This window comes from Ips typographus, linkage group LG16 (genome assembly GCF_016097725.1).
Source record: "Ips typographus isolate SLU linkage group LG16, UJ_Ityp_2.0, whole genome shotgun sequence".
In the NCBI taxonomy this organism is placed as follows: domain Eukaryota; kingdom Metazoa; phylum Arthropoda; class Insecta; order Coleoptera; family Curculionidae; genus Ips; species Ips typographus.
In genome coordinates, this window is record NC_138437.1 from 8,849,076 (window position 1) to 8,874,803 (window position 25,728).

The following is a 25,728-nucleotide window of genomic DNA, read 5'->3' on the forward strand; positions in this document are numbered from 1 at the left end:
ACGCAACACTCTCCCTCAAGACCGTGCAGTCGAAACCGAGATTCCACCAAAGGAACAACCCTTCCGAAACCAACGATGATGAATTCTTCTAGATTTTTTACGCAGGTCGTATGTTTGTGGTTGGTGGCAGTGTTTTCAGTCAGTTTAGGACAATTATCAGTGATTGATATTCCTAGTCAAGGCAAAGTGCTGGGGGTGGAGGTGTCGAAAGTTCGAATCCAGAAGATAGTGGCTTACTATGGTATTCCTTACGCACAACCTCCTACAGGATTGTTGAGGTTTGCTCCTCCAGTTACCAACCCTTTGCCATCTTGGAAAGATGTGAGAAGAGAATTTGATTTTAAACCTTCCTGTTTACAAAGTAAGGAAAACTACAAAGAAACAGAGCTAAATTTTTTGCAATTGCTGGGAGATATTGACTTAACTAGTAGTAATATGAGTGAAGATTGTTTGTACCTGAATATTTTCGTTCCTAATGGTGAGTAGTAGTTGAAGTTTATTGGTAATTGCTTTTAGTTTTCAACAAAACTCTAAAACTTTCTCAACTATGCGATTTTAATTTGCTCTGATGTCTATCTAATCTCTGAATCACTAGATCAATACTGCTTTCTTATTTTGAACATTAGACTTTTCTTAGTATTGTTTCTTTACGTCATTTACTTTTTTTGCATTCTAATTGGGTTGTTTGCCTTCATTAACTTCTAAGGTAAAGCAAAAACTCATGCCTAAATTAGCATATTCACACGAGCCATCGATCATATGCCAGTATATGGTGTGTTGTTTCCTGCAACGGTTTTCCAGAAAAAGCGCACGTTTAGATATGATTTAAGTTTGTCCCTAAGAAAGCATACGATAAATTGCCGTATACAAAAGAACCGTCGGCCCTTTAATCGACCCTTTAACATAAGGTGCGTGCAAGGTATGCTAATGAGACAAAAACACGCTAGAAAATGGCGTTAGCGCTATACCTATGTCCGGTCCTGTGCAAGTACATTTGGTTTATGCACATGCAAATATTTTGGGACTTCAAATCTGCATTTTACCGCTTTACTTGGAAACTCAGCCAATTTTTTTATGTAGTCTTTACTGCATTGCAAACATTAATTAAAGGTGTTTGACGTAAGCATGCAAACGCTTTTAGTCATTTAATTCTAAAAAGTTGTGTTTCGGTCTACTAACCCCATTTAATACAAATTATATTATACTGATTTTTGACATTAAAAAACAATCACTCAACACCATTATATTGTGTACTTAGTACAAAATATTCCTCTTTCGTTCTATAATTTCTTGAAAACCCAGTTATTCACTGGAGCTGTAAACTTTACATGATAATGTCAACATCTGACATTTTTAAATTAGAATGGGGTAGAAACTTAAAACTGAAAACGGTCTGAACTCCAAACTGATGATGAGCATATAACTGATGTTATATTATTATATAACCTTTATCTATCTCTTAGCTATAGAAAGCTAACGCTGTCATAGTATGGACAAACTTTTTCTTATCTCATTGCACAAAAACACGTGTGTATCTTACACCCTTAAGTTATGAAAACCTATTTCGTTAAGTGAAAGAGTACTTTATTATAATACTGGATTTCTTTAAAACACATATCAGGGCCTCCACCATCTCATGGATTTGCGACAATGATATGGATTCACCCTGGTAATTTTTCAACGGGGTTAGTGTCAATTTGGAACCCTCACACTCTGGTATACCGTCAAAGAGTGATTGTGGTAACTATAGCTTGGAGGCTAAATATAATGGGTTTCTTCACTACTATGGATGAACTAGCCCCTGGCAATTACGGGTTAATGGATCAGCAGGCTGCAATGCAATGGGTGAAAAACAACATCAAATTGTTTGGCGGAAATCCCGATAATATATGCCTTATGGGTTATGGTGCTGGTGCCACAAGTGTTGGAATTCACATGATGAATCAGATATCCAGGTTAGTTATTTAGCTTTTTTTTAGCGTAGTTCGTGACATTAAATCTAAATTAATGCAGATGCCGCGTTCTGTAATGGAAACACGAATTAATCATAAAATTTGCTTTAATGGGTTCCCTTGTGCAAGACCTTGAAAACGTTATAAGGGCATGACATTTTTACCTGATTTTTTGCTGGTCTCGTGTATTGAGCATGCAAATTTTTGTGTTGCAGGACGTTATTTCATAAAGCCATAATCATGAGTGGAAGTCTTTTTCAAGCGTCATCAATCAAATATCCGGAAGAGGACCAACAACTAATTGAACGACTGGCCACACATTTTGGTTGCGATAAAAAAACAAATCGATTGCTGGAATGTTTAAGACGACTTGATGCTAAAGATCTGCTTGCACAAACTTTAAATGTCAACTGGCGTCCATTGGTCGACAAAGACTTAAACAACTACAGCCTACCTTTCATTACTGGACCACCTAAATCAGTTTTTGAGAATCGAATGCAAGCTAAAATTCCAATTTTGACTGGTTACACTAACATGGAACATGGTTTAGAACTTGATGACCTAATCAACAATACCGATAAGTACGACAGAAACTCTTTGCAAAAACTGGTAGATGGTTTCATACGGGAAGATCTGCCTGACACAACAAATATCACAGATGGTGAATGCTTATATAACTTTGAACACGTGACTGATTCTGTAATGTTTTTTTATGGACCAGATATTCCCATCTATAATGTCGAAACTTTCAGAAAAACAGCAATTAATCTTTTAGTTGAAAAAACGTATGCTTCGTCAGCAATTCTGTTGGCTTCATACTTAAGCAAAGACAAACCTACTTATGTCTATAGGTTTGACATGAAACCCAGTTCAGAAATTGCCAACAAAAACATACCATCTTGGGTTAAAGTCCCACATCTGTTTGACTTAATCTATGTTTGGGGAGTACCTTATCTAAAACCAGATCAGCAGGAATGGGATCCTAGAGATAAAAGAATATCAGACACTGTTATGTCGTTCTGGACAAGTTTTGCAAAAACTTCAGATCCTACACAGAATACCATTGTTCCTATTAAGTGGGAACCATATACTAAAAAAAAACCTGGCTTACTTATATTAGATAACAATATACATATGAGTGATCCAAACAGTGTGAATCACAAAGCTTTTAAATTCTGGAATGACTATTATCTTAAAGTACTGTCTGTTGGTGCTGAATGCTGCAGCTTCTCTCGTTCTAGTACAGTTGAAGTTATTCAATTTATGTTCTATTTTACCGTAGGACTTCACTTCATTAGGTTATTATTGTAAGTGACATTATCCTAAAATGCATACTCATACCACAAAGAAGAACGTTCCTATACTTAGAAAGCTACGAAGGGTGTACTATATAGGTAATAAAATTAAAATCTATTTACTTTATATTACTTTCTTCCATATTTATTACCTATATCGTGTCTATATACTCTGTGCCTTATTATGTATCTTGCCTGCTTGACTAATCCTATTTATAGCCTCTATTAATAAAGATTTTTTTAACTCACTTATGTCGCTTTACTATTTATAATTAGATACTAATTTGTCCAGAAATTCGATTGTCAACAGAAGTTCGTAAACTGAAGAATATTATAAAAATCTTTCTTGTCTTGATATAACGTTCTTCCTGGTTGTCCAGAAGTAGCAGCTACAATATTGAATGCGTCAATTCAAGTTTTTGATTAAAGCAAATGCTTTATCTGTTTTAATTAGGTAATTAGGTATAAGCATTTAATTTGATAGTAAAAATCAGTTAAATGATGGTAAATCCGGTTCGTAAACCAGAAAAACTAAAGAAGATGACAATCAGGTTACATGTTATGTAAGATTTCCTGTTAGTTTTTAAGTGTATTTTATTATCTTTAAACTTTAATAAATCACTCACCACAACGTCATAATCATAAATAACTATCATGCCTTTTATTTAAATTTGTGAATTGTGGGTTGCATATACATAAGAATATAAAAATGTTCGTTATAAAAAAAAATCTATAATGGCGAGACTATGACTCTTTCTGTTTAATTAGCAACTTAGACAAGGACAACAACAGATATTGATCTGACATCCCCTTATTTTTGTGATAAACGTCAAATCATACTGGTTCTGTGTTCTGTCAGTTTCAGAATTCAATAACAGTCTGGGGTAATAATTATTATAGAACCATTCAACAAATCTTAATAAATTTTGCGGGTACTCCTTTAAATTCATACTTTGGCCAACTTTGAAGATCGAGCAATCAGCAGAAACCATGGATTTAAATTTTTCTGCCTTCCAGGAACCTCGTGGGGTAATGCGAGTGCTACATTTTGTAAGTACTTTTTACAGGATTGTTTAATTTATTAACAATAATTATATTTGCTGATGATGGCATGTAAGTGGGTGTATTTCACCTTAAGCAGGTACTACACTGATTAGGGTCAATTGTATTAATTGTACTTTAAGTAATAATATACAGGAAGTTAGCAAATACTGTTTTGTTGTGCTTCAATGTATTTTTTTATAGTTAAACTAAGGAACAAACTTTTTGAGACTGACTTTTTGACTACAACAAATTTTAAAAATGATTACTACAAGTCAATTTTAACCAAGAAAATGTTTTAACACTGACTACTCATTTCAGATATTCTCAATCTGTGCATTTGCAACAATAAGTGGTTACTCAGGCTTTATCACTTTCCTCTGTGATAGTAAAAATTCCAAAATTGAGTATTCATACCCATTTTATATTACTGAGAATGTAACTCTCACTGTAAACAACCAAACTTGCATAGCAACTGTAAGTAATGACTTTTCTTCAGATGCTAAGTTTTTTGTAGCCACTGGAGTTCTATCAATGTTGTATGCTATTGGCATAATTTTTGTATATACTAAAATGGATGAAGCCTACAAAACTAACAAGAGGCTACCTCTCTATGTAAGGATTTATGATATCAATTTAAGACATTAGTTTATTGAATAAATTGTTATAGGATTTTCTTTTAACTGTCTTTTTGGCGGTGTTGTGGCTTTCCAGCAGTGCAGCCTGGGCTAATGGTTTAACAGGATTAAAAACTGCTACAAGTGCCCCTATATTTGTAGAGGAAAATTGCTGCAAATCGTTTACTATCAGCAGTTACTCCACACTTAACATATCTGTGGTAATTTATATCTTAAAATGTATATATGCTAAATATTGTATGTTTTTTTTTCACTAGATTTTTGGGTTTTTAAACTTCTTCCTCTGGGCTGCTGATCTTTGGTTCCTTTACAAAGAGACTGATTGGTTCCAAGGCAATGCTCCACCAACAACCAGTGGAGTGTAAGATTCCCAAGCTAAGTAAAATAATCTATAGTATTTGCAAGGTATTGCTGTATTAAATATGTTTCAACTGTTTTTTGGATAGTTTGGTTCTGATTACTTATAGAGGTTTGATCCTTAATGACTGCCAGTAAGACTGGCGTCAATTGTCTTAATTATATTTAAGTAGAGTGAATATTAAGGTTTTTTACTTTTGTTAACATTTAGTGAGTTTTAAATGGGATGTTTTCAAGCACTATCTTTGTTGAGAGTTCTGGTTTCTGGATGTTGTGTAGATTTAAGAAAAGCAATACTAAATACATATATCATACCTACCTCTGCTTAAGTGTAGTAATGAGTCAAAGATGGTAGTTGGTTTTATTGCAGTAGTATTGTCTATTAAGGGTAGTTCTTTAGCTGTAGCTACTCTGTCTTTCAAAATTGTCATGTATGCACTAACACAGTTCTAAGTTAGGTTTTTTCTAAATTAATATATCTGGCTAGCTGTGCATCTGTTGAGTTCTTGAAAAAGTGTCTTAGTTAACTCCTGAATTGGTGTCAAATATTAATATATATCATATAATACAAGCAAATCATGTAGTTGGAAACAATAAGCAAATATAGAAATTCTAAATTAGCTGTAAAATTAGTTTGTAGGTACATATGTATAGATATATATAGTAATAGTACAAGTAAATGTTATATAGTAGGAGTTTTTTTGAAACTACATCTAGCTCCTGGTCACATACATAATCATCACAATATCATGTTTGTATCCATATCGCTCAAAATTATTACTAATGTATATCATTTAATCTGTGCATTTCATTATGTTATTGGTTTATCCCACTCTTATGCCAAATACTATATTTTTGTACCTAACTTATTTAACAATGTGTCATATTTAATTTTTTTTATGTGGAATAAATAGTTTTTGTTTGTTATTGATTTGATATTTTTTTACCTATTATTTGAAATTCAAGCAGAGTCGAATTCAGAGTTAGGGTTTGGACCAGAGGTTCCTTAACTTTTTTCTCATAAACCACCCCCTAACTATGGAATTTTGTGTTGCGGCTGAGTTCCAATTACAAATTAACAGTTTTCGAAAGAAAGTGAAAATTGATTGATTAATGGTCAATTAATTGATTGTGCTGTGAATGGATGTCAAAAAAGTAAAGTAGGCCAATCAAAAAAGTGATTCCCACATACACTTGTGACGTCAATAACGCTCTGCTTGCTCCATGGAGCTTAAAAACGAAGGCGGCCAACATACAAAATACAGATTTTTTTCTGACTTTCCGGCAAAGGTTAAACTGGGATCCCCACTAGCGAACAAACTAATATATGATTCTAAACAGTTCAAAATGCATTTTGGAAAGAAAAAATTCAAGGGTTCCTACTTTTTTTAACAGAAAATTCAACTTTTTCCAAAATGCATTTTAACTACCTAATCGTTTTATTATTAATGAAGAAATCTTGACACATGGTGAAGTGTATAAATGGTTACCCACAATACTTGCCAATGAGCTTTATAGATTGGAGAGGCCATATAATGTTGGCGAAACAAATTCGAAAATTTTTAGGTTGTGTCCATTCTTTTAAATGTCAATAACCATCCATATAATGCCATTAGTGTTGTTTGTTAAACAGTTGAACCAGTTTTGAGTATTTGAGTTTACATGTGTAGTAGTGTAGTGATGTAATTTCTATTAATTCAAATATTTACATGGATATTAATTTTCTTCGGCTGGGAAATAGTAGTTTAAATTGTTCTAGTGCGGGATGCAGCTGACAACCCTCATTTTATTTGTTTACTAGCCCTTTCAACCACCCTCATACCCTGATAAATGGATGAAAATGTGTTAGTTGCTCTTGTTTAACTTTGAAATCAGATTGCTTTTCTTTTAGTGACTTTAAATGGTCTAGAATATGACCATAATAACTTTATAGTCTTATCTCCTTCTTTGTAGTGTTTTATTATTGTCTGTAATATAAGTTATAATGGAATTTGATGTTCAAAGTCAGTGTTCAGATGAGGGAATCGAGTTACCAACTTCAGGTAAGCAGTACTATCAAATTTCATGTTTCTACAAAGAACTTATAAGTAAATAAAGTTAGTTTCTATGGAAACCCTAATAACTAATAAGCCCCTGAATACTGTCTATTCCTAGATAATATAACATAATAGAGATTATATTGCATTCTGATTAAATTCAACCATGATAACTAGAATTCAGCATCAGCAAGTAGATTTTTACAGTGGTACTGCATTTTTTGATGGCTTTGTTTGGGAATAGATTTTTTAGGGGCAAGTTGAGATTTGATGTATTAGATTATTAATTATTTAAGTATCAATAAATGTCCAACACACAAGAAAACATTTTTGGTGTAGTTCTTAAACACTTCAGTGTGAGTGTGAAAAATCTAAATAATAATAATGTATTTTTAGAATATGGATACCAATTCCCAACTGATCCCTTGCTGGAGTGTCTTCCTAGAGACTTCTTAGAGGCCAAGACCCTTTATTTACTACTTCCAAAGAATGTTCTAATCTCTCGTGCTGCCAGGCTGCAATGGCTTTTAAATCGCCTAAATACCACAATTTCCGTTTCAAGTACAAAATTGGTAAGTTATTGCTATATAAAATGTCAAGAAACACATACTTTCAATTCCTTCCAATATTTCAGTTAGAAAGCTCCTTTGACATTGAAGTCATTGCAGCTATTCCAAGGGAGCAAAACATTAATTTAGTGTGCAGTAAATTTCTTATCACTTATCGTACAGAAGTAAAGTTTATATCTCACACTTATAGAATTGCATATTGCTTAGATATGAGCCCTAGCCATGCTAATGTTGGTGGCAAGGAGATAGTTTTTGATCAAATGATAGAGAGTTTCAAAACCAGCATTGAAGGCCTTTCTAAGCAGGTGTAAACTTTCATTCTTTATTTAAAAATATATATTTGAAATAAAGTCTAATTTTTAGTTTACTGTGCCAGGAAATTCTTTAATATTCCAACCAACCATATACTTGACAATAATGGCAAACACACCATTTTTCATTACTCCAGCACAGCAAGTCATATTGAAAGGCATCCAAATGACTCCTAGAAATGTGAATGAGATTATTACATGTGTAGAAACTCATTTTTACATGATAGAAAATAAAATAGCTGAAGCCTGCATGCAGGCCATTGAAAAAATTGAAGCTCATAGGGTAAGTGCATCTAGTTATTCCCAGAGTTATATTTTCAAGGTTTGCTTTGGTTTTAGTTATCTGATAGTGCTTCTTCAACTGGGCGATTTGAAATATATGACATTGGTCGACTTTCAAAAATTCCTATGGTAACACCAGATGCCAATTTTGTAAATATGTTGAGATACTCAATGTTGGCTATACACCTTTTACCTGAACCAGCACTAAGTCGTAAGTTATATTGTTATATACTTGCAAACTAATTTTAAAAATTTTGTATTGGTGGTAGTGTTAGTGAGTAATTGTTTGGATTAAGGCCAGGACTTAGGCGCCGTTAAAATACCAGAGGACTTATACACATATTTTTTGCCTTTTCTCATTAAGTGTTGTTTATTATTTATGTATTCTGGTTTTTTCCTTCATTAAAAAAATTCATAAGTTTATCACAACTAATTATATGTACATAAGGTTTATCAGGCTCTTAATTACTGTTTGTGTTTTAATGTACAGCAAACTGTTTAATATAAACAGAAACATGTGGGAAGCCTTTTCAGATAAGGATTAATAAGTTGCTGCAAACATCTAAATAGCAACTGAGACAAAAATAGTAAACTTTCAGAATTTATGAGACTCAATAAAACATATTTCCTTGGAAGCACGTGTAAAAAATGCATTTCAGTTACAATGTTTGACCCACACAAGTGCTTTTTTTAGATATTCTTGTCATAACTGATGGAATAGTGTCAATGCCTGACTCCAGTGTAATGGAGACAATGCTACATCAACTCCATTATGACGCCATATCCGTTTCATTCCTTAAAGTGGGTTCTGCATTCCATCCTCAATGCGGAGCTGGCTTGGTGCCCTACATAGATTTGTTATCTTTTTTTGCTCACTCTACTTTAGGTACCTGTATGGAGACTTTTCCTAAAGTTGTAAGTTAGGTGACACAGGTCAGTTCTAGAAAACTTAGTAACTTTTGTAGGTTCATGATCCTGTAATGTTGTTTAATTGTTACCAAGAAAAGGTCTTAATTTGGTCTTTTCACAATCCTAATTGCCGACTTTCTTCCGATAAAATCTGTGATAATGTTAATTCATGGACCCAAATGTAAGTTTTAAGTCACGCAACTGGAAGTTTTGTCTCATTATAGGAGCTTTTATAGAAATGATACATTTCATAGCCAAAGACTGCCAAACCTCTTGTCAAAACGTCAGACTGAAGATAGCACTAATACGTCAGTGTTAATACTATTAGCTAGAAGAATGCAAGAAGGATTTACTATAGACGTAAGTAACTAACTAATAAATAACTTTTCCGCGTTAACAACGTTTATTTGTAGAATATATTTTTTATGAATGGTAATTTGGAAGTAAGACTTATACACCAATGGAAGTCTTCAATTTACATTCAGTATAAAGTAATATCACAATGGCCCATTGTACAAAACCTGACACATTATGAAGTACACGTACACGGTGATTTTACACTAAATTTTAAACTATTAAGTTAATAATTGTTGTATTTGTAGCCCCCTATGAATTTTTGCACGACATGACTTGTTTAATTAAAAAAGAAACCAAGTCTCCTTATAGACTAGCGATAATTCAACGTTTTTGGAGCCGACTTTCTCAAATTTCTACAGGAGATTTGGCCTTAGCAAGCTTATTAAGTAATTTTAACACAAACAAAGATTGGTATGCTTTACCTGATAGCGTCAAGAGCGGATTACCTGTCTTTACCTCTGAAACTCCTACAAACTCTGAATCAAACAAAATGGTTTTGGTACCCAGGTAAAGAGGGTTAAAAATGAATAGTCATCAGGGTTCTGTCTCAAAATGAATTTCACAGCTGCCGCCAATATATCTTTCACCAAAATTGTTCACATCAATTGTTACAATTTAACATGACGGAACAAACAGATGTTTTCCCAAAGTTTATTGCAGTAAACTTTTTTTAATTATATGGTTTAACCTTGACAGAAGTGCAGTTAATTTTGGGATACTATTTTATGACTACTTTAACGAAGTTTCTCCTTTTACCACCAGTAACAAATTGTTGATTTTTTTAGGGATAACACTTCTGTAAAATTTGTTAATATATGGCAAGGACTGTGTCAGATGGAAACCAGTCATTGGAGGAAATGGTTTCACACTCATAAAATTTCTTTGATTTTGTGTCATGACACTCCTTTGCCTAGTACTTTGTATACTGCTAATTCTGCTCAGAGATACCCGGTAGGTTTAATATCGTGTGAGTTTAACTATTATTCTTGTGGACAAGGTGATTTATATTTGGTGCCCAAGTTTTGGTATGGCTTAACCTCTAGAGGTACATATTTAGCAATATGAAATATTAGACAATGGCTAAAACGACATCAATTATCTTGGGCGGCAACATTGGATCACCCTTCACATATTTGGATAATGCACAAAAACAAAGTAGACAATAGATTGGTAGTAGTCCATTTTCACTCAGTGGAGCTGTACAAATACAGGGGTAACAATAACACTCAGTCGTCTCCACAATAAATTTATTCGGTCTTAAACTTCTCTAAAAACTGCCCAACATGTTTCGAGGGGGCTAGTACAAAATTACATCATGCTGTCATTCTGTAAAAGGGGACAGCAGACCTGGGGTTAAGTGTTTATAGTTTATAAGGGAAAACTTTCCAAAAACCCATTAACGTTTTTAAGGATTAAAGATGTAATAATCCTACAATGGAGAAAAAAGAAAAATTATGATTAAAACATTTTTAAACTGACGGTACATCACACGATGGGAAAAGCTTTGGGGGGGGACGAGTGTCAAATTTAAATAAGTAAAAAAGTTAAAAAAAATTACACCATGTGTTATAGTATGATGACCTTCCCCTGCACTTAGGGTTGCCCCCCAGGGGCCCCCTAAAATTGGGATGTACTGTCAATTTAAATTTTTTTTAATCATGTAGTTAATTAATTTTTCTTTTTTCTCCATTGTAGGATTATTACATCTTTAATCCTTAAAAACGTTAATCGCTTTTTGGAAAGTTTCCCCTTAAAAACTATAAACACTTAACCCCAGGTTTGCTGTCCCCTTTTACAGAATGAGCATGATTTTGTAATTTTGTACTAGCCCCTGATGATGAGCTGCTTCTGCGCTCGAAACATGATTGGCAGTTTTTAGAGAGGTTCAAGACCTAATAAATTTATTGTGGAGACTACTTTTACCCCTCTAAAGTAGACAATGTTCTCTTATAACAAAATTCCAAGTAAAACGTCATTTCGTGTTATTTTTTTAGGTGGTTCAATGTAGACAAGCAGTGGTCGCGCTTTTTGGAATGTTATCAAATTGGTCATCTTTTGTACTTGTTGATAACGATACGTACCTGAAATTAATCTTTGAGGAGGGCGAATATCACACTCCTCTTGGTTTTTGTATAGTTAGAGTTAGTACAAAGTTTCCTAGTGTTGTGCTTAACCTCGGATTTTCAACTGATACTCCTGGACAAGTTAGATACGAAGTAATGTTTGTTTATTATGCTGTTGCGAATGAAACCAACTATTTAAATTGCAGACCTGTGACATACTGAAAGCTCATTTGGCGTCTCTCTCTTACTTGCCGAAAGCTAAAGAGCCCTCTTGTTGTGTTTTGCTACATAAACCTTTAGAAAAAATTTTAATCCGATACGAGCGAGTACCAAACACGTACGCCACTGTTGTGTTCCCAGATGGTACTCAACCTTTAGATGGTTCTAGTTATTACTCAGCTCCAATCAGTGGTTCACTATTTACAACTTTATCCCGTTATTTATTCCACAAACGCTGGATTTGGAATACCAATCATCTTGCCAACCCTAGGTTACCTGACTCTTCAGTTTGTAGGATTTTAAATACCTTAACTAGGTTTACTACTCCAGACTCTTTTCCGACAAACCACTTATTTGTAATGTTTTAGAATGAGGCTTAAAGAGGGTTACCATTTTGCCTATTCTTGCTCAGGGATTGTAACAATGGTTTTAGAATTATGGCTGGATTCAAATGCGAGTTGTGTAGTGCAGTATGTGTTGTTTCCACCTTATTATGACTGGGGAGAAGAGTTTTCAAGTGATTCTGATGAAGAGACAAATCCGCCTTCTGAGTTGGACACTGAGCTGCAAATGATTACAGAAGTTTGGGTGGAGCCTCAGTATGGAAAAGTAGTTCCCAATGAATCTAGAACTAGTTACTTTAATAACAAAACCTACCGTCAGATTGCGGAAGCTGTGAGTTACTTTGAGAGACTTTTTAAAATTTTGTTTTTATATAAATATGTATTTAGATCTACGAGAATGACTTGGAATGTATTAATGTGCTATTAACAATGGAGCATATTTCTCTAATGTGTCAAAATAAGGCCTTGGCTTCAGGGACCAGTTTTGCTCGTAGAAGTTCAAGTAAACGAACTTCTTTGAAAAGTAGCAGGTCGGATCACTATCAATATGTGCCTGAGGATGGGTGGGTTTTATGAAAAATGATTATAAATATCTTTATAACTTAAAATTGGGTTTCAGATCTCCTTGGCATCCTATAATAACACCCAGAATCGAGCATATTCCATTTACCTTTGATCCAATAAAACTGTTGCACTTAACCCAACAAACGGAGTTGCTTTTTTCTCTGTTTAAAGAGGAGCCTGCTCAAAGTTATTTGAGGACTCCAACATCAGACGCAGCTAACAAGTTGCTGTTAGATAACATCTTTGAGCATTTTGCTTTGCTGCATGATCGAGAACTGAAACTTTCTGAAGACGACTGCGATGCTTTTACCATGGAAGTTCTCAGAAGGCATAGCAACAACCCTCATCACTATTGTCCTATTTTGGAAGGAATGATAAATCAAAATTACCGTTGGAGATGTTATATTAAAGGAATATCAGTCACTCACGTTATTCTGACTTTTGTTCCTGCTTCTGTACATGATCTCAAAGCGTTAATTGGTTGGGCTGATGAAGAACTCATAGAAGATGAGGCTGGAGATAGAACGTCTTCTAGAGGAAGCAACGTTAGCGATGTTCCTATAAACATTTGTACAGCTTTATGTTTTCCCGTTTACGTTTATGATTGTCCTTTGAAGCTGTTGGTCAATGCTTATATCGAAAACGAAAATGGACTTTCTTGCGCTCCCGACGATGGCTTTTTTGATCACCGCTTTAAATATACTCACAGTGTTACCAAAGAAGTCAAAGAACGGTGAGTAGTTCCGTAATATTATCATTTTATATTAACTTAAACTATTATACTAAAAACAGCATAAATAACTTTTCATGGTGTTTTTTTTTTATATTTTCTAAACTTTAACTTTCAGACTCAAGGGGAGCGACACTGAAAGTAGTTCCGATGAAACAGATACTTCTTCCACCAAAAACATCAGAGAACACTGCAACGCTCTGGAAATGACCATAATAAAGTGCTACGTTCTCTCATTGTTCGTGGCTTTGCACACGGGAATCAAAATCCACAATTCCGACGTTCAAAATGCCATGGATTTTTGCGACGATGACTTAATCGAAATAGACATCACTGATTATATCAGCAAAACTTGCTCTCATTCTCCTTACAGGAAAACTTTTGGAGAAACGCTGACTTGCACTGATTTAAGACATCTTCACACATTAACAAAGAAGAAGTTTCTCACGATGGTGTGCAGGGATTTTAGTCAGATCAGCACTAAAGTAGAGTTTTACTACTTCAGACATCCGTGCATTCAAAATGACGTGAAACAGAATAGTGACGATGAGGCAAACGAAAGGGTCCACCTAAAGATTCGTCCGGAACCTATAGATGCAACTAATGTTAGTGAACTCAGTCCTCTGTTTCTGCATTTTGTTTGCACATTGAAGTGGGAGGGTAAAGACCACACAAACAAATCCGTTAAGATTTTGCCGACATGTTTGAGGGAGCTTCTTCGGGATTTGGAGGATTTAGAAGAATCTACACCCCAAGTTACTTTGGACATCCTTTGTCTCACTTTACCTACTAGAGTCCAAAATATCCTGTCTGAGTATACCCAGCAAGGTCTTCGAGCCACTTCTTTTTGTTCTGAAGGAGGATTTCAACGTACTATTAGCACTACATCTGATGCCAGTGGGAATTCAGAGTAAAGTAATAGTTATAGCCGGTTGTAATCATTTTAATATTGCTGTTTTTAGCATTCCACAACCTCTAAAAAATCTAACTGCATATCAAAAACAATCAGTGGATACCCTATGTGAAGAAATTAACTGGCTCTTGGAAGACGAAATTTGTACTTCACTCTTGGACACTTATCCAGTAACTGACGATACCCTGTCTTATGTCACAAATCACGTCATTAGTGGACAGTCCATTCGGAGCTCATGTAAAATTGATAAAGTCACCTTAAACTTTGTGTATGGTAGTGAGCACAGCCAAAAGAAGTTTTTAAAAGAATTTGATAATATGAAGTTGCCTAATGGATACACACTTTGCAAGAAAGAAAATTATTATTATCTTGCAAAAGACGTTTCAGTGAATAAAAGTCAGGTTATGGCCCAGCCTCCGGCGAACATTGATTTCACTGTAAATGTTCGGGAGTCCTTTGATGGAATTTCTAATGTTGCAAGTAGCTGCAAGGACGACACTGTTTCGCAACAAAGCGATATTAGTAGCGGAAGTGTTACTGGGACTGATGCGGGTGTGTAATTAGTTGTTTCTGACTTTATAAAATGTCTAACTGAAAATGATTGAAGGATATGATGAAGACATCAGTGAAGATGACGATGAATGCGATTGGTTAGTAAACATCAACAACAAAAGGATACATCTACCAAACTTTTGGCTGATTTTAAAAATTGAGCCAGAAGTTGTATATGTGTACTTTCATTGCAGGTAAATTATTAATTCATGCTCGTCAAGATGCTCATCTTAGAGTTTTGTAGATTCCTTGAGTTAAAAACAGCCTCCATTGAGGAATACTTGGATACTGAAAAAGCTGTATGCGATTTAATATCGGACTTATGTAAAAGGGTTAATCAACTTTTGTTGCTTCAATCACTTTACAAGTCCAAAACATGCGAATCTCTTTTGGAACCTGATGATTCGCCTTCCATTGACTTGGCATCTTCCAGTAGTCTGTACGGAAAACTCAAAGGATATGAACGTAAATTTTCTCCGTTTAAAATTGTTCACTGTCCTTACTAGTGCTTTGTGTTGCAGCTAGCGACACTAGTGACGACTCAGAAAAGCCCCCATCACGTTCATTGTCTGAAGCTTCTCTTCATTTAAAACCAGGTTATTTCAGCTGCCCAGTAGTTTGGGAAAAAGTATTTTTCGTTCATCCTCGCTTAAAAACGGGCGCTGGCAGTAAATCGGGCGCGTCGCGGGGCATTATGGCGTTAAAAAATATTTTGGAGAAATTTGCTATTATGAACAGATCCAATATGTTCATATATAAAGATGTGGATGGCAATGTGTTTTACTTAAGGCTTTATGAAAGTTTGAATATCGCTAATAGCAGAGGTTGTATCCGACTTACTGAAGAAGGTGGGCCATTTTCTAGAAGTCCTTCTATTGCTTCATTGCCTATTGGTCATAATAAACCAATTCTAACTAGTTCAGATCAAAGTATAGCTTCTATAGTATCGGTAAGTGTAGGTTAACTGATTTAAAACTGAAATAAAAAACATTTAGCAACATTGGCAATATATTTTAATGGGGGAACTATCAAAATTCAGGTTCTTGTTGGGGTTTTAGGCTGATCATCTAAGACCTAGAGTTCGTTCTTTCGGTGAAAAAGAAAGTCGTATATACGACACTAAAGATTCCCGAGAGAAACTCAACGAGGATAATCTGATTTTGAGAGTGCATGGTATTACGAAGGTTGGAAGTGACATAGAATGTGGACTTGTTGAAGTACTGCAAAATAAACTGGATGACGCTGTTTTAGACTTTTTGTCTGGGACTTTGGCTAGAAACGCTATGTGTCCGTTAACTCCCGAAGATGTACGTTTCATTCAAAAGCCACAGCCTCCTGACAGTTTTATTAAAGTAAGAGTCACTGTGTTAATAAAAATTAAGTTACTAGTTAATTTTTTTCTTCAAATTCTAGTGTACAGTGCAAGATTTTGCGTTGCAGCTCAAAAACTCTTACTCATTTATCCACTATCTACGTCAAAACTTACTACAGTTCCTAAATGTTCCTAAATATACAGACAGCCGTCCGGAATGTCAATTTAAAGATTTTACAGTAGGCAGTAAATCAAAAACGTTACCCTTAGACAATATTTTTGTTTATAATCAAAGTCAATCTCTAACATCCGGTAGTAGAGGAATTGCTTGTATAGTTGTAGCGATAATACCTAAATGCGATGAGAGCACTTCTAATACAGAAAGTGAAAACTTTTTTGAAAACGTTTTTATAACAAAAAAGTATGAAGATTGTGTGAACAGCACTGCTCTGCTGGAAAACGAAGAATGTTCAGAGCCTTACTTGGAGTTTAGATTGTGGACACAAGGCCGAATTAATTTGGATAATTTGTCTAAGAAACTCACATCGGCTGTACAACAGGCCACTTGGGATATAGTGTCTGAATACTATTTGCTGAAAAAACCGTTGTGTGTAGAAGACTTTAAAGAAAACATCTCATCTCCAGTGAAGAGAATAGAAATTTCTGAAAATATTAACATGGAACAAGAAATTGAGTATAAGTGTGAAATAGATTTGAATTTTGACCGAAACATCAGAACAACAATTAAAGACGCTCTTCCGAAAAAATTAGACGCTCAGTTCTTCCCTACCAGAAAATACAGCAAACGCATTCCTGCTCAACAAATAGGCGGTAAAACTATTCGTTCCCTTAACTATGACGAGGAAAACGATTCTGGTCCGGAACTTTTTACCAATGACAACGGCGTTTTATCAATTGTCTACTCAAAATTCCTCTCCTCCTGGATGGAGTTCGGCGACAAAATCAAAGCTCCTGCTGTGAGGAAACATGTTTTCAAGTTAACCAACCTACATCTACCAAACTTAATAGTCAAAGAACTGATAACCATGCTACCAGATCATCCTAAAGCTTTTAGGGCGATTTCGACTCACAGTCTAAAATCTCTAAACGAAGACATTTTTGTTCCTTTCATTTCTTCCGAAGTCATTCAGCGCTATGTGATCATATCCAGAAGCTTTCTAAAGTGGCAGAATATTGATGAAGATTGTAGTGAATTGCCTGCACCATTAAATCCGCAGAATCTAAAGCACACCCGAAAATTTCTGCCGGTTGTTTTGGACAACGTCATGATTCCCAGGCAGAAACTATTTTGGATTTCTATTGAAAGCGAAAGCGTAAGTTTTTTTTATCTCTCTGTTGTTATTGTTTATGAATAATGGATATTTACAGCTATAAATGTAATTCTAAGATTGAAGAATCTGTTTTCTAACCTGTGTCTGTATTTGAATCCATACTATTTTGTTTTTATTTTTCATAATCTTGTGAAATCACTACTATTTGTGTTAATTTGGAAGCTATTATATGAGTGCAGTGTCTTTAGTTGTTAGAACATTTTAAAATATTACATTTTTTAAATGAGCACATTCAGAGTTATCCAAAGTCTTAGTGTTAGTAGCTAAAATGGTGCAATTTAGTGGTAAAAAATACGACATAATTTTGTGTCTCAGGTATTAGTACAAAAAATTAATGTTACAACATTCAATTTCAGATCATAGTTTATACATATAATTGGGCTAAAGAAAACATGGACAAACTAATCACGAACTGCATGAATTTAGCTCAATGGCTGGTCTTGCGCTCTTGCTTTTTAAACTCTGTTATTTCTCAAAAATTGGGTGTGTTTAACAATCAACCCCTAACTCGAAAGTGCTTTGTAAGTACTATTTCCTTATCTTACTTTTTTTCACGTTTGAATGATTTAATTTTGTCTTAGATGCTGTCCACTAACAACTATTACTCCCTAATTGGGAGTCTAGAAGGCATGACAAAATTCCCTCGGGAACCTCTTCCTAAAAAGTCCCCATCTTTTAGTTTGCCAATTTTGCTGGATATTTTCAGGGATAGTTTTTGCAATACCAAATATACTTCTCCGGATGCTGTAGCTATTTTTACTATTGAAATGCGTGAAATGAAGTTAATGGAGAAGAAAAACAGAGGTAAACTTTGAATATAACTGAAGGGTTTAGGCTATATAACACTATTAAACACATTGGTTTATTGTAGATGAAATGAAGAAGCTGCATAACATGTATCAATCTAGAAATGGAAGTGCTTCAGTGCCTCAACTAAATTTGCTAATGCAAAACTGGCGTATTTTACATTATTCATATATCCCTTTGCTGTTTCTCCCAAGGTGGCGTCTGAAATCCGCTTTCACTAAAAACCAGAATTTATTGATCGCTCATCCGGAGCAATTGATTGATAGAATGCAAGACAAAGAAAAGGAGAGTTGGCATACTGAGCTCTGTTACTCATTCTTTCTTGAGTATCGAAGTTACTTGCAACATTTAGGATTCAGTCTTTTGCAGATTGAAGATCCGCAAGCAGACAATGCAGGGTAAAAACGTTTTCAAGATATCAGCAAGAAAGTCTTTACATTTTATTTTTATAGATTGCATGTGAGAGACAAATCTTACTACAACTCCCTTTTTTATATCCAACGTACGATTTTGGGAGGTATCTTAATTTTTACTGTGTCATTTGAAGAACCCAATTTCGTCTGTAAGTTATATGGGATCGAGTGTGAAAGACTTCAAATTGTTACATCTAGGGCATCAGTTAATGGGGTAATTATTAGAGCCCTTTCGTAAAAAAGTTTTAATAATGGTTTTACAGTTTACGTTAAGCTTCTTAGACGAGTATGATAAAGCCAAGTTATTAATGCACTCACATCCTTTTGCATATGACTATCACTTGAGGAGCGTTTATAATTACGTAACCGACAAAAGTTCTATGATTCCAAAAAAGTACAATCTACACCAGTTTTTGGATGAGTTTGTTAAATATTATAAAAAACCTCCTCTCCATGCCAGGAATTTAATCCACGCAGGTAACAATTGCCATTACAAGTTTTCATTAGCAATTTATATTCTGTTGAATTATTGTAGGCACAATCACTTTACGTAATTTAATAACAGAAGGAAAGCAACTATTTGATTACCTCCTTTCAAATGTAAGCCAGTACGGTTTTAATGTTCGGGAAATGGAAAATGGTGGCTCAGAATTCATTTTAGTACAACTGTCCAGTCCAGTTTCCTATAAAAGCTCACAAGACAGATTGCATACTGATGACTTTGATATGACTTTAATAATTTATAATTTGTGTTCACCATACAAACCTACCGACAAAGTTTTACATTTGAAGTACTATATAATTCTAACCTCTAAAGGAGGTGAGGCATACCCTACGCTTGAGGATGAACCAATATTAGGAAAATTCCTTAAGATTGTTTCTACTGGGGCACCATTAGCACTTGGCCAGGTTGACATCGTTTTGCCTAAGTCTGAGTTGAATGATGACGTTGAGGGTACTGGAAGTTTTGGTGAGAACGATGACAAGCCTTTGCATCTATCTTCTGAGGACAGACCACCTTGTAACAATGTGAAGGCAAACGGCAGAATTATGAAGAAGAAGTTCTATGATTTAGGTTATTTCCTACCTCATGACGAGAGTATGCTACAGCTTATGATGGATAAGTCTAAAATAATACAGACGAATATTCAAGATATGGTTTCTAAAGGTAAGTGTTCTGATATGACAATTAAATTTTTTTTTAAATCTAAGATCACTAATTTTATTTAGGTATGGTTCACTGCAGAACAAATCTTCTTTGGAACAGGCTGATAGCGCCTCAAGAATCGACACCGTTAAGTTTCAATGAGTTTATCGAGTTAAAACGCCTGGCTAAGTTGACTCCATTATCCCAATTAAATCCGAGCATAGGTCCCTTGTTAAACCAGCCTTTGATATGGTACCAAAATCTTTCCAAACTCCTGCTTCAGAAGTACCAAGATCACCACCGGATATTTACGTCTCCCGATCTTTCTATCACTTATTATGTTATTTTAAATCAGAGGTATTACGGCGCTTTCATGCTGTTAAGTATTGATACGGCAACTTCTCGAGGGGTAAGTTAAAAGAGTTGGTTGAGAGTATGATCTGTTATTTTTTTCTCAAAGGAACTGTATGGAGTTTACCGGGAACCGAGCAATGACGACGCTGATCCTTTGGGATTAGGATATGAGAAGTCTCTGCGTGATGGTTTTGTGAAATGCATTAGTTATCATATTTGGTCTTCTATGATAATCGGATGATTGACGACTCATTTAGTTAGTAAGCTAGTATTAAGCCTCCATAATTTAGTACAACTCAGACTGCTTATTTTTAGTGTCCTCGTTTTTATGTAATTGTTGTGCAGAATAGACCACTCATTTATTTTTTTTCTATTGTGACAGCTCAGTTAACTGTGATACTTTCATGTACAAACCCGTGCCTGGTCTAATTAATGTCTGTATACGGAGATTATATTTTGTATGTAAATGCTAATAAAGCTCCAACTTTCATTATATTACGTTGTTTTATTTAAAGTTGCCAAATGTCGTGATATACATATTACAGTTGCTAAAGTTTCTGTGGACTTGACGGGGAATCAAAGTGATACAACCATATTTCTAGTAACATTTATTAGAATAAACACTGAGCATTTGGATTTGGATGGAGCCAAAGATTTTCAACCAATCATCCGTTTTGTCGGATTTTCGATATCTATTAATTTATTTACAGGCATTTGTTATTGATTCAGTTCTTATAGTAGTTTTTGATAAGTTTCCGACGTTTACTGCGCTATTTTTTCTCGTTAAATTTGACCTATAGTATATGTAAGTATTTTAAAGAAAAAAAATCCAGTGACTGTTACAAAGCATAAAATTTTCATTTGAATCAACATCAACGAAACAATTTATCAACCCATGTTTGGTGGTAAATAATAAATTACTATCGGGTTTACCTGTCCGTGCTAATATTGACTTTATAAAAGTTATCTTACGCTTCAATATTTAATAAATCAAAATTTACTGAATGATGATTTTGTTTATTTTAGACAAGGGCGTATAATGTTATGATGTTATGATACTTGAAAATTTGATAGAAACATTGAACTTTGCTGACTGCTCACTATTTCTCGTTTAAAACAGTTTTTTTGTTTTTATCATAAATATAAAATACTTTTATTGGCTAGTAGGTGAATGATTTCAAGAAGAAATGCCTTAGAGTTTCGGACTTACAAATAATCCCTGCCCAATTGTGTCAAATAAATTAATCGATACCAAAATAGCCCGCCATAAATCCATCAGCGAAAAGACAGGAATATTAAGTAATTCCATTTAATTTGCGGACGATCAATTTAGCTTATATATTTTTTCTTAACTAACAATAAATTCTAAAATGTAATTGACTACTCTAAAAACATCTTGTCTAAATATATATGTTTTATGTAATAGTTATATAATATATAAGAAATACCTCTGTTGGTTAATTTGTGAAATGGAATTTATAAGCTCAATATATTGAATTTGACACAAACAGCCGTCAGTTTAATGATTAATACTGATATGTTTCTTATTGTATCGAATTGCTTCTAAAGGAACCCAACCTGTGTATTTTTGATTTGCTCGCTGTTACATAAAACGGAGAATTAACAACCATAAAAGTACAACTTTTAACAACATATACAATGTTCTAGCTATTTCTACTGACAGCAAGAAAACATTCAACATTGAGACAACAATTTTAATACATGTTTTAAAAGTATTTGTGGAATGCTAACACTCAGAACAAGTAAAACGCTCTACACAGACTTAACAAACGACTAGAAATATTTGAGTATTTTTGAGATAGGCTAGATATATTGATGTTGATTAATTTAACAATGACTACTAAAACTATTCTAATTTATGTCTAATTACATATAGATGTATTAAAACTTCACATTTGACATTGAACACTACTCTTGGCTGGGGTACACTTAACAATAGGAACGATAACACCTAGCCAAATCCTGACACTTATACACACGTACTATTAATAAGAGTATTAATTTATATAATTACATACTTGGAAATCAAATATCACATTTTAATAAATAATGGAAAAAGCGACGGACTCCTAATTAAAATATTTGAGTCTTCACTTTGGAATTCTAGTCTACTATACAGAAATAACCACATTTATAGTACATTTTAATGGACAGATTTAGGAGTACTTAACACTATTTTTTTGTGGTTTTTTGATGTGTTTTTTAAACATGATAGTCTTTCTAAGATACACATGTAAGTACAGGGTGCCACAAAGTTCAATTAGGGCCATTTTCTGAGACTACTGCCTTAATAACTAAGCTTCACACATACATTCACCTAAGTGTAGGTATTGCAGCACCCTGTATCAGTATTTACAAATCTTAAATTTTCAAAAAAATATCAATTTCAATTTATAATATTGGTAGCAAAATTCATTAATGATTTAGAACTAAAGTCTTATCTTAAGGGCATGTGCCTTACCGCTTATTCTCTCGCTTCTGCTTTATCTTAGAAAATTAACTGAAACTATTTTGAGCATTTCAAATTTTCCCCAGTTAATTCGATTTGAATAAAACTTACGTATACAAAATTTCTGGCAGCTTAACGTAGATAACTAATTTGATTAACTTAAACTTCAGTGGTTGTTGTTGATTCTTGGGCAGATGGAGAAGTATCCGTCGCGGTTACTATTGTGATCTTCTTTTTCTTTTTCTGGCTTGCACCATCTTCTACATTAAAATTGATTATTAGAGAATAGCTTGTTTTTTCAATACAAAAATTGTGAACATTCATTCGCCTGCGACTTCAAAATTTATTTATGGTGCTATACACGTTTTCTAGTTACGGGAGTTAATTAAACTCTTTGTCTTACTTAACACGTCTTTAGCGTGTGTGTCCTGGACTTTTCATATTAAATGAGACTGAAATGCAAAGAAAAACCTATCTCACTAACAGCTCGCCATTCAAGTTGGTTTTGTATTAATTAAAAGCCAACTGTTGAGTTATCTGGATTGTGCATAAGTGAACTAATTAGCATATTATGAGGAGATGTTTAAGAAAAGTAGTGGAAATGAGAATGTGTTTGAAAAGCTTAGCTAAAATTTGAGTTAGAACTTTTGATTATTGCAGTAAATCTCGTCTACTCTCTAATGCGCTATTATATGACTTACTTAAGGTTCATTAACTTAGTTACCCTATTAGACTGGTTATAGCATCGTTAATTCACTATGCTATTACTTATCGTCGTGGCTAAATCTAATTCTGAAGTGGAAATGCAATAGGGTATAAGTGAAATTTTTATGTTTTGTGCACACAGAGCTCTGTTAATATAAAAAGAACATTTTTGTTTGTCTTGATTTTGACTGATTTAGTTAAAACTACTAAAAAAAACTACTAAAATGGGACTTCAATTAACAACATTAACAAGTTCTATTTTAGCATAACTGGCTGTGAAAAATGCCATTTCCTTCCACCTTCAGAATGCATTAAGTTACAAAACTTCTACATAATTCAACAGTTGTATCGATACTATTTGACCTTGCACTATTTGTAAAACCAACTTGACATTGAAACTTGTTCTAGTTTCACAACGGGAGTTTCTGCTTGTGACTTATGCTGAATAATGTTTTATGAAAAATATGAAATAGAAAATATGAAAATGTAGCACATTTTTTGAGTAAGTACTTTTCATGACAGAGTATACATTAGGATCTGGATGTGATACACACAAAGAACATTGTCGAACTAGCAAGTTTGAGGTAAAATTGAAACTCTTTCTAGCACATGACAATAACTTAAATGTTATAAACATTTCTATTATCCCGGTATTTCAATCGAAAAATTGCAGACGTTTAAAGAAATAGGGACATATAAAAGTACAAGAATAACCGTATTATTAGTAAAGTGCCCTTTACGCTTTCAAGAGCGTGAGGTGACGCTATTATGTTGTTGCTTACTAAGCCAAAAAACCTCGTAATGAACTAGAGTGATACTAAATGTTTTTTTGGACTTAGGTGCATTATATAAATGGGAGAAACTTGAGAAAGTGTTCACTGAAATTAGAAAGTCTTAAATTATCTCAGAGAGGAGTTAATTTTCAGGAATCATTTTCTCTGTAATCAATAAACTTATACATTTTTCTTTTTCTAAACTTAGTAACCTGAATTTTAATTACAAAAGTTGAAGTTGAACCTCTTAATTAAGAAAACTAAACATGATAGCCTAGAATAAACTAAGTAAAGATTATTGAAAAGCTTTTTCAAGTACGCTTTGAAATTAATTAGGAAATTGACTAACGTTAAAATTCCAAAGACTAGAGAGTTGCAAATTACTTTTTGTTTTGTGCTAAGTTGAAAATTAATTAATTAAACTTCATGCTTCTACAGGTCGTATCAATATCCTGAGGACGTACTATGTTTTCAGTGGAGTTTTAATTCTATCCTGGAACGAAAAATCCGGTTCCGTGTCCCATCAAATAATTGCGAATAGTTTGTTCCATTATTTACATATGCGTTCATTAATCTAGGATTGTGTTTGTCATGCAACGCTCGTTATGTTGCCAAAAAAGTTGCAATATGTCATTCGGGCGATTAAAAATCGTTTCGGGAAACAACAAATGCGAAATAAATGAGGCGAAAGTATGATGGACGTCGATTATCGCGATGAGCTTAATGAATTTCAATGATAGCAGGTTTAATTTGATTTTTTGCTGGGTTTGATTTTAGGCGACGTTTCGTTAACTGTTTATGCCTCTCCACGTCATAGAAAATTAATCGTTTAGAAAATAATTTCGAAAACCGATACAGTTCTAAAGAGCGAAATAATAAAATCAAAGAGTTATTGCGCTTAGATTTATCTCTTTTCGTATCATTAATTCTTCTGCAATAAAAGCTTATGAGTGGGAACGAAAGAACGGGATCAAGGAGGGATTGTTTGCCGTTTGCTCGGGACTTTTATCGACAGCCGAAAAAAGGCAGCAATACAAAGGGAACAAAAATGTGTAAAAAAGTTTCAGACTTACTCTGTGATTCTCAGAGAAGCGCCATAGCGTCTGTTGGTTCCGCAGGTTCTACAATATCTTGAGGTTCGGTCTGAACTCCAGCGCAGGAACTTCTGGAAGGTGTAGCTGCACCGACACGTTCCATGGGAATTGATTCGCAGGGAGTACCTAACAGACGATTCAAAATAACGAAAGAGCCAAAGCAGTAAAC

General features: G+C 34.2%; 4 protein-coding genes across 8 annotated transcripts in view; 3 read left to right on the top strand and 1 right to left on the bottom strand.

Annotated features, from left to right (window-relative positions):
- The first annotated feature begins 35 nt into the window (after positions 1-35).
- On the top strand, positions 36-3,495 carry LOC145738715 (carboxylesterase 1C). Its single transcript, XM_081993709.1, has 3 exons — positions 36-478; positions 1,622-1,955; positions 2,168-3,495. Exons 1-3 carry the CDS (start codon positions 76-78, stop codon positions 3,261-3,263), a joined length of 1,833 nt encoding a protein of 610 aa, XP_081849835.1. The 5' UTR covers positions 36-75; the 3' UTR covers positions 3,264-3,495.
- A 601-nt stretch (positions 3,496-4,096) lies between these two features.
- On the top strand, positions 4,097-6,210 carry LOC145738840 (synaptophysin-like). Its single transcript, XM_081993933.1, has 4 exons — positions 4,097-4,297; positions 4,610-4,903; positions 4,959-5,126; positions 5,184-6,210. The coding sequence occupies exons 1-4, from the start codon at positions 4,238-4,240 to the stop codon at positions 5,289-5,291; spliced, it is 630 nt and encodes a 209-aa protein (XP_081850059.1). The 5' UTR covers positions 4,097-4,237; the 3' UTR covers positions 5,292-6,210.
- A 662-nt stretch (positions 6,211-6,872) lies between these two features.
- Positions 6,873-21,012, top strand: LOC145738915 (KICSTOR complex protein SZT2-like). The gene is made up of 31 exons (XM_081994083.1): positions 6,873-7,325; positions 7,716-7,891; positions 7,954-8,193; positions 8,252-8,482; positions 8,539-8,692; positions 9,176-9,396; positions 9,447-9,571; positions 9,627-9,750; positions 9,804-9,939; positions 9,993-10,254; positions 10,533-10,698; positions 11,742-11,963; positions 12,017-12,345; positions 12,398-12,704; positions 12,761-12,936; positions 12,993-13,670; positions 13,786-14,577; positions 14,630-15,132; positions 15,188-15,326; positions 15,377-15,597; positions 15,654-16,081; positions 16,191-16,484; positions 16,546-17,778; positions 18,153-18,317; positions 18,378-18,600; positions 18,668-19,001; positions 19,056-19,230; positions 19,280-19,493; positions 19,552-20,184; positions 20,247-20,572; positions 20,624-21,012. The coding sequence occupies exons 1-31, from the start codon at positions 7,268-7,270 to the stop codon at positions 20,756-20,758; spliced, it is 9,420 nt and encodes a 3,139-aa protein (XP_081850209.1). The 5' UTR covers positions 6,873-7,267; the 3' UTR covers positions 20,759-21,012.
- Positions 21,013-21,112: 100 nt separating this feature from the next.
- mGluR (metabotropic Glutamate Receptor) overlaps positions 21,113-25,728 on the bottom strand; it is a 47,442-nt gene continuing 42,826 nt past the window's right edge. For 4 of the 5 annotated variants that reach the window (XM_081994086.1, XM_081994087.1, XM_081994084.1 and 1 more), the window contains 2 exons: positions 25,539-25,685; positions 21,113-23,247 (listed from right to left, as the gene is read on the bottom strand). In XM_081994086.1, the coding sequence (XP_081850212.1) occupies positions 25,549-25,685 (137 nt within the window). In that variant the 3' untranslated portion in view covers positions 21,113-23,247; positions 25,539-25,548. The remainder of the gene's footprint in view (positions 23,248-25,538; positions 25,686-25,728) is intronic. The other variant, XR_014180884.1, reaches the window with a different exon arrangement.

Coding starts and splice junctions, on each gene's coding strand:
- LOC145738715 (XM_081993709.1), top strand. CDS start 76: ATGATGAATTCTTCTAGATTTTTTACGCAGGTCGTATGTTTGTGGTTG. Junction 479..1,621: donor GAATATTTTCGTTCCTAATG/GTGAGTAGTAGT, acceptor AACACATATCAG/GGCCTCCACCATCTCATGGA. Junction 1,956..2,167: donor ATGATGAATCAGATATCCAG/GTTAGTTATTTA, acceptor TTTGTGTTGCAG/GACGTTATTTCATAAAGCCA.
- LOC145738840 (XM_081993933.1), top strand. CDS start 4,238: ATGGATTTAAATTTTTCTGCCTTCCAGGAACCTCGTGGGGTAATGCGA. Junction 4,904..4,958: donor ACAAGAGGCTACCTCTCTAT/GTAAGGATTTAT, acceptor AAATTGTTATAG/GATTTTCTTTTAACTGTCTT. Junction 5,127..5,183: donor CCACACTTAACATATCTGTG/GTAATTTATATC, acceptor TTTTTTCACTAG/ATTTTTGGGTTTTTAAACTT.
- LOC145738915 (XM_081994083.1), top strand. CDS start 7,268: ATGGAATTTGATGTTCAAAGTCAGTGTTCAGATGAGGGAATCGAGTTA. Junction 9,397..9,446: donor TGGAGACTTTTCCTAAAGTT/GTAAGTTAGGTG, acceptor TAACTTTTGTAG/GTTCATGATCCTGTAATGTT. Junction 15,327..15,376: donor TATGTGTACTTTCATTGCAG/GTAAATTATTAA, acceptor AGAGTTTTGTAG/ATTCCTTGAGTTAAAAACAG.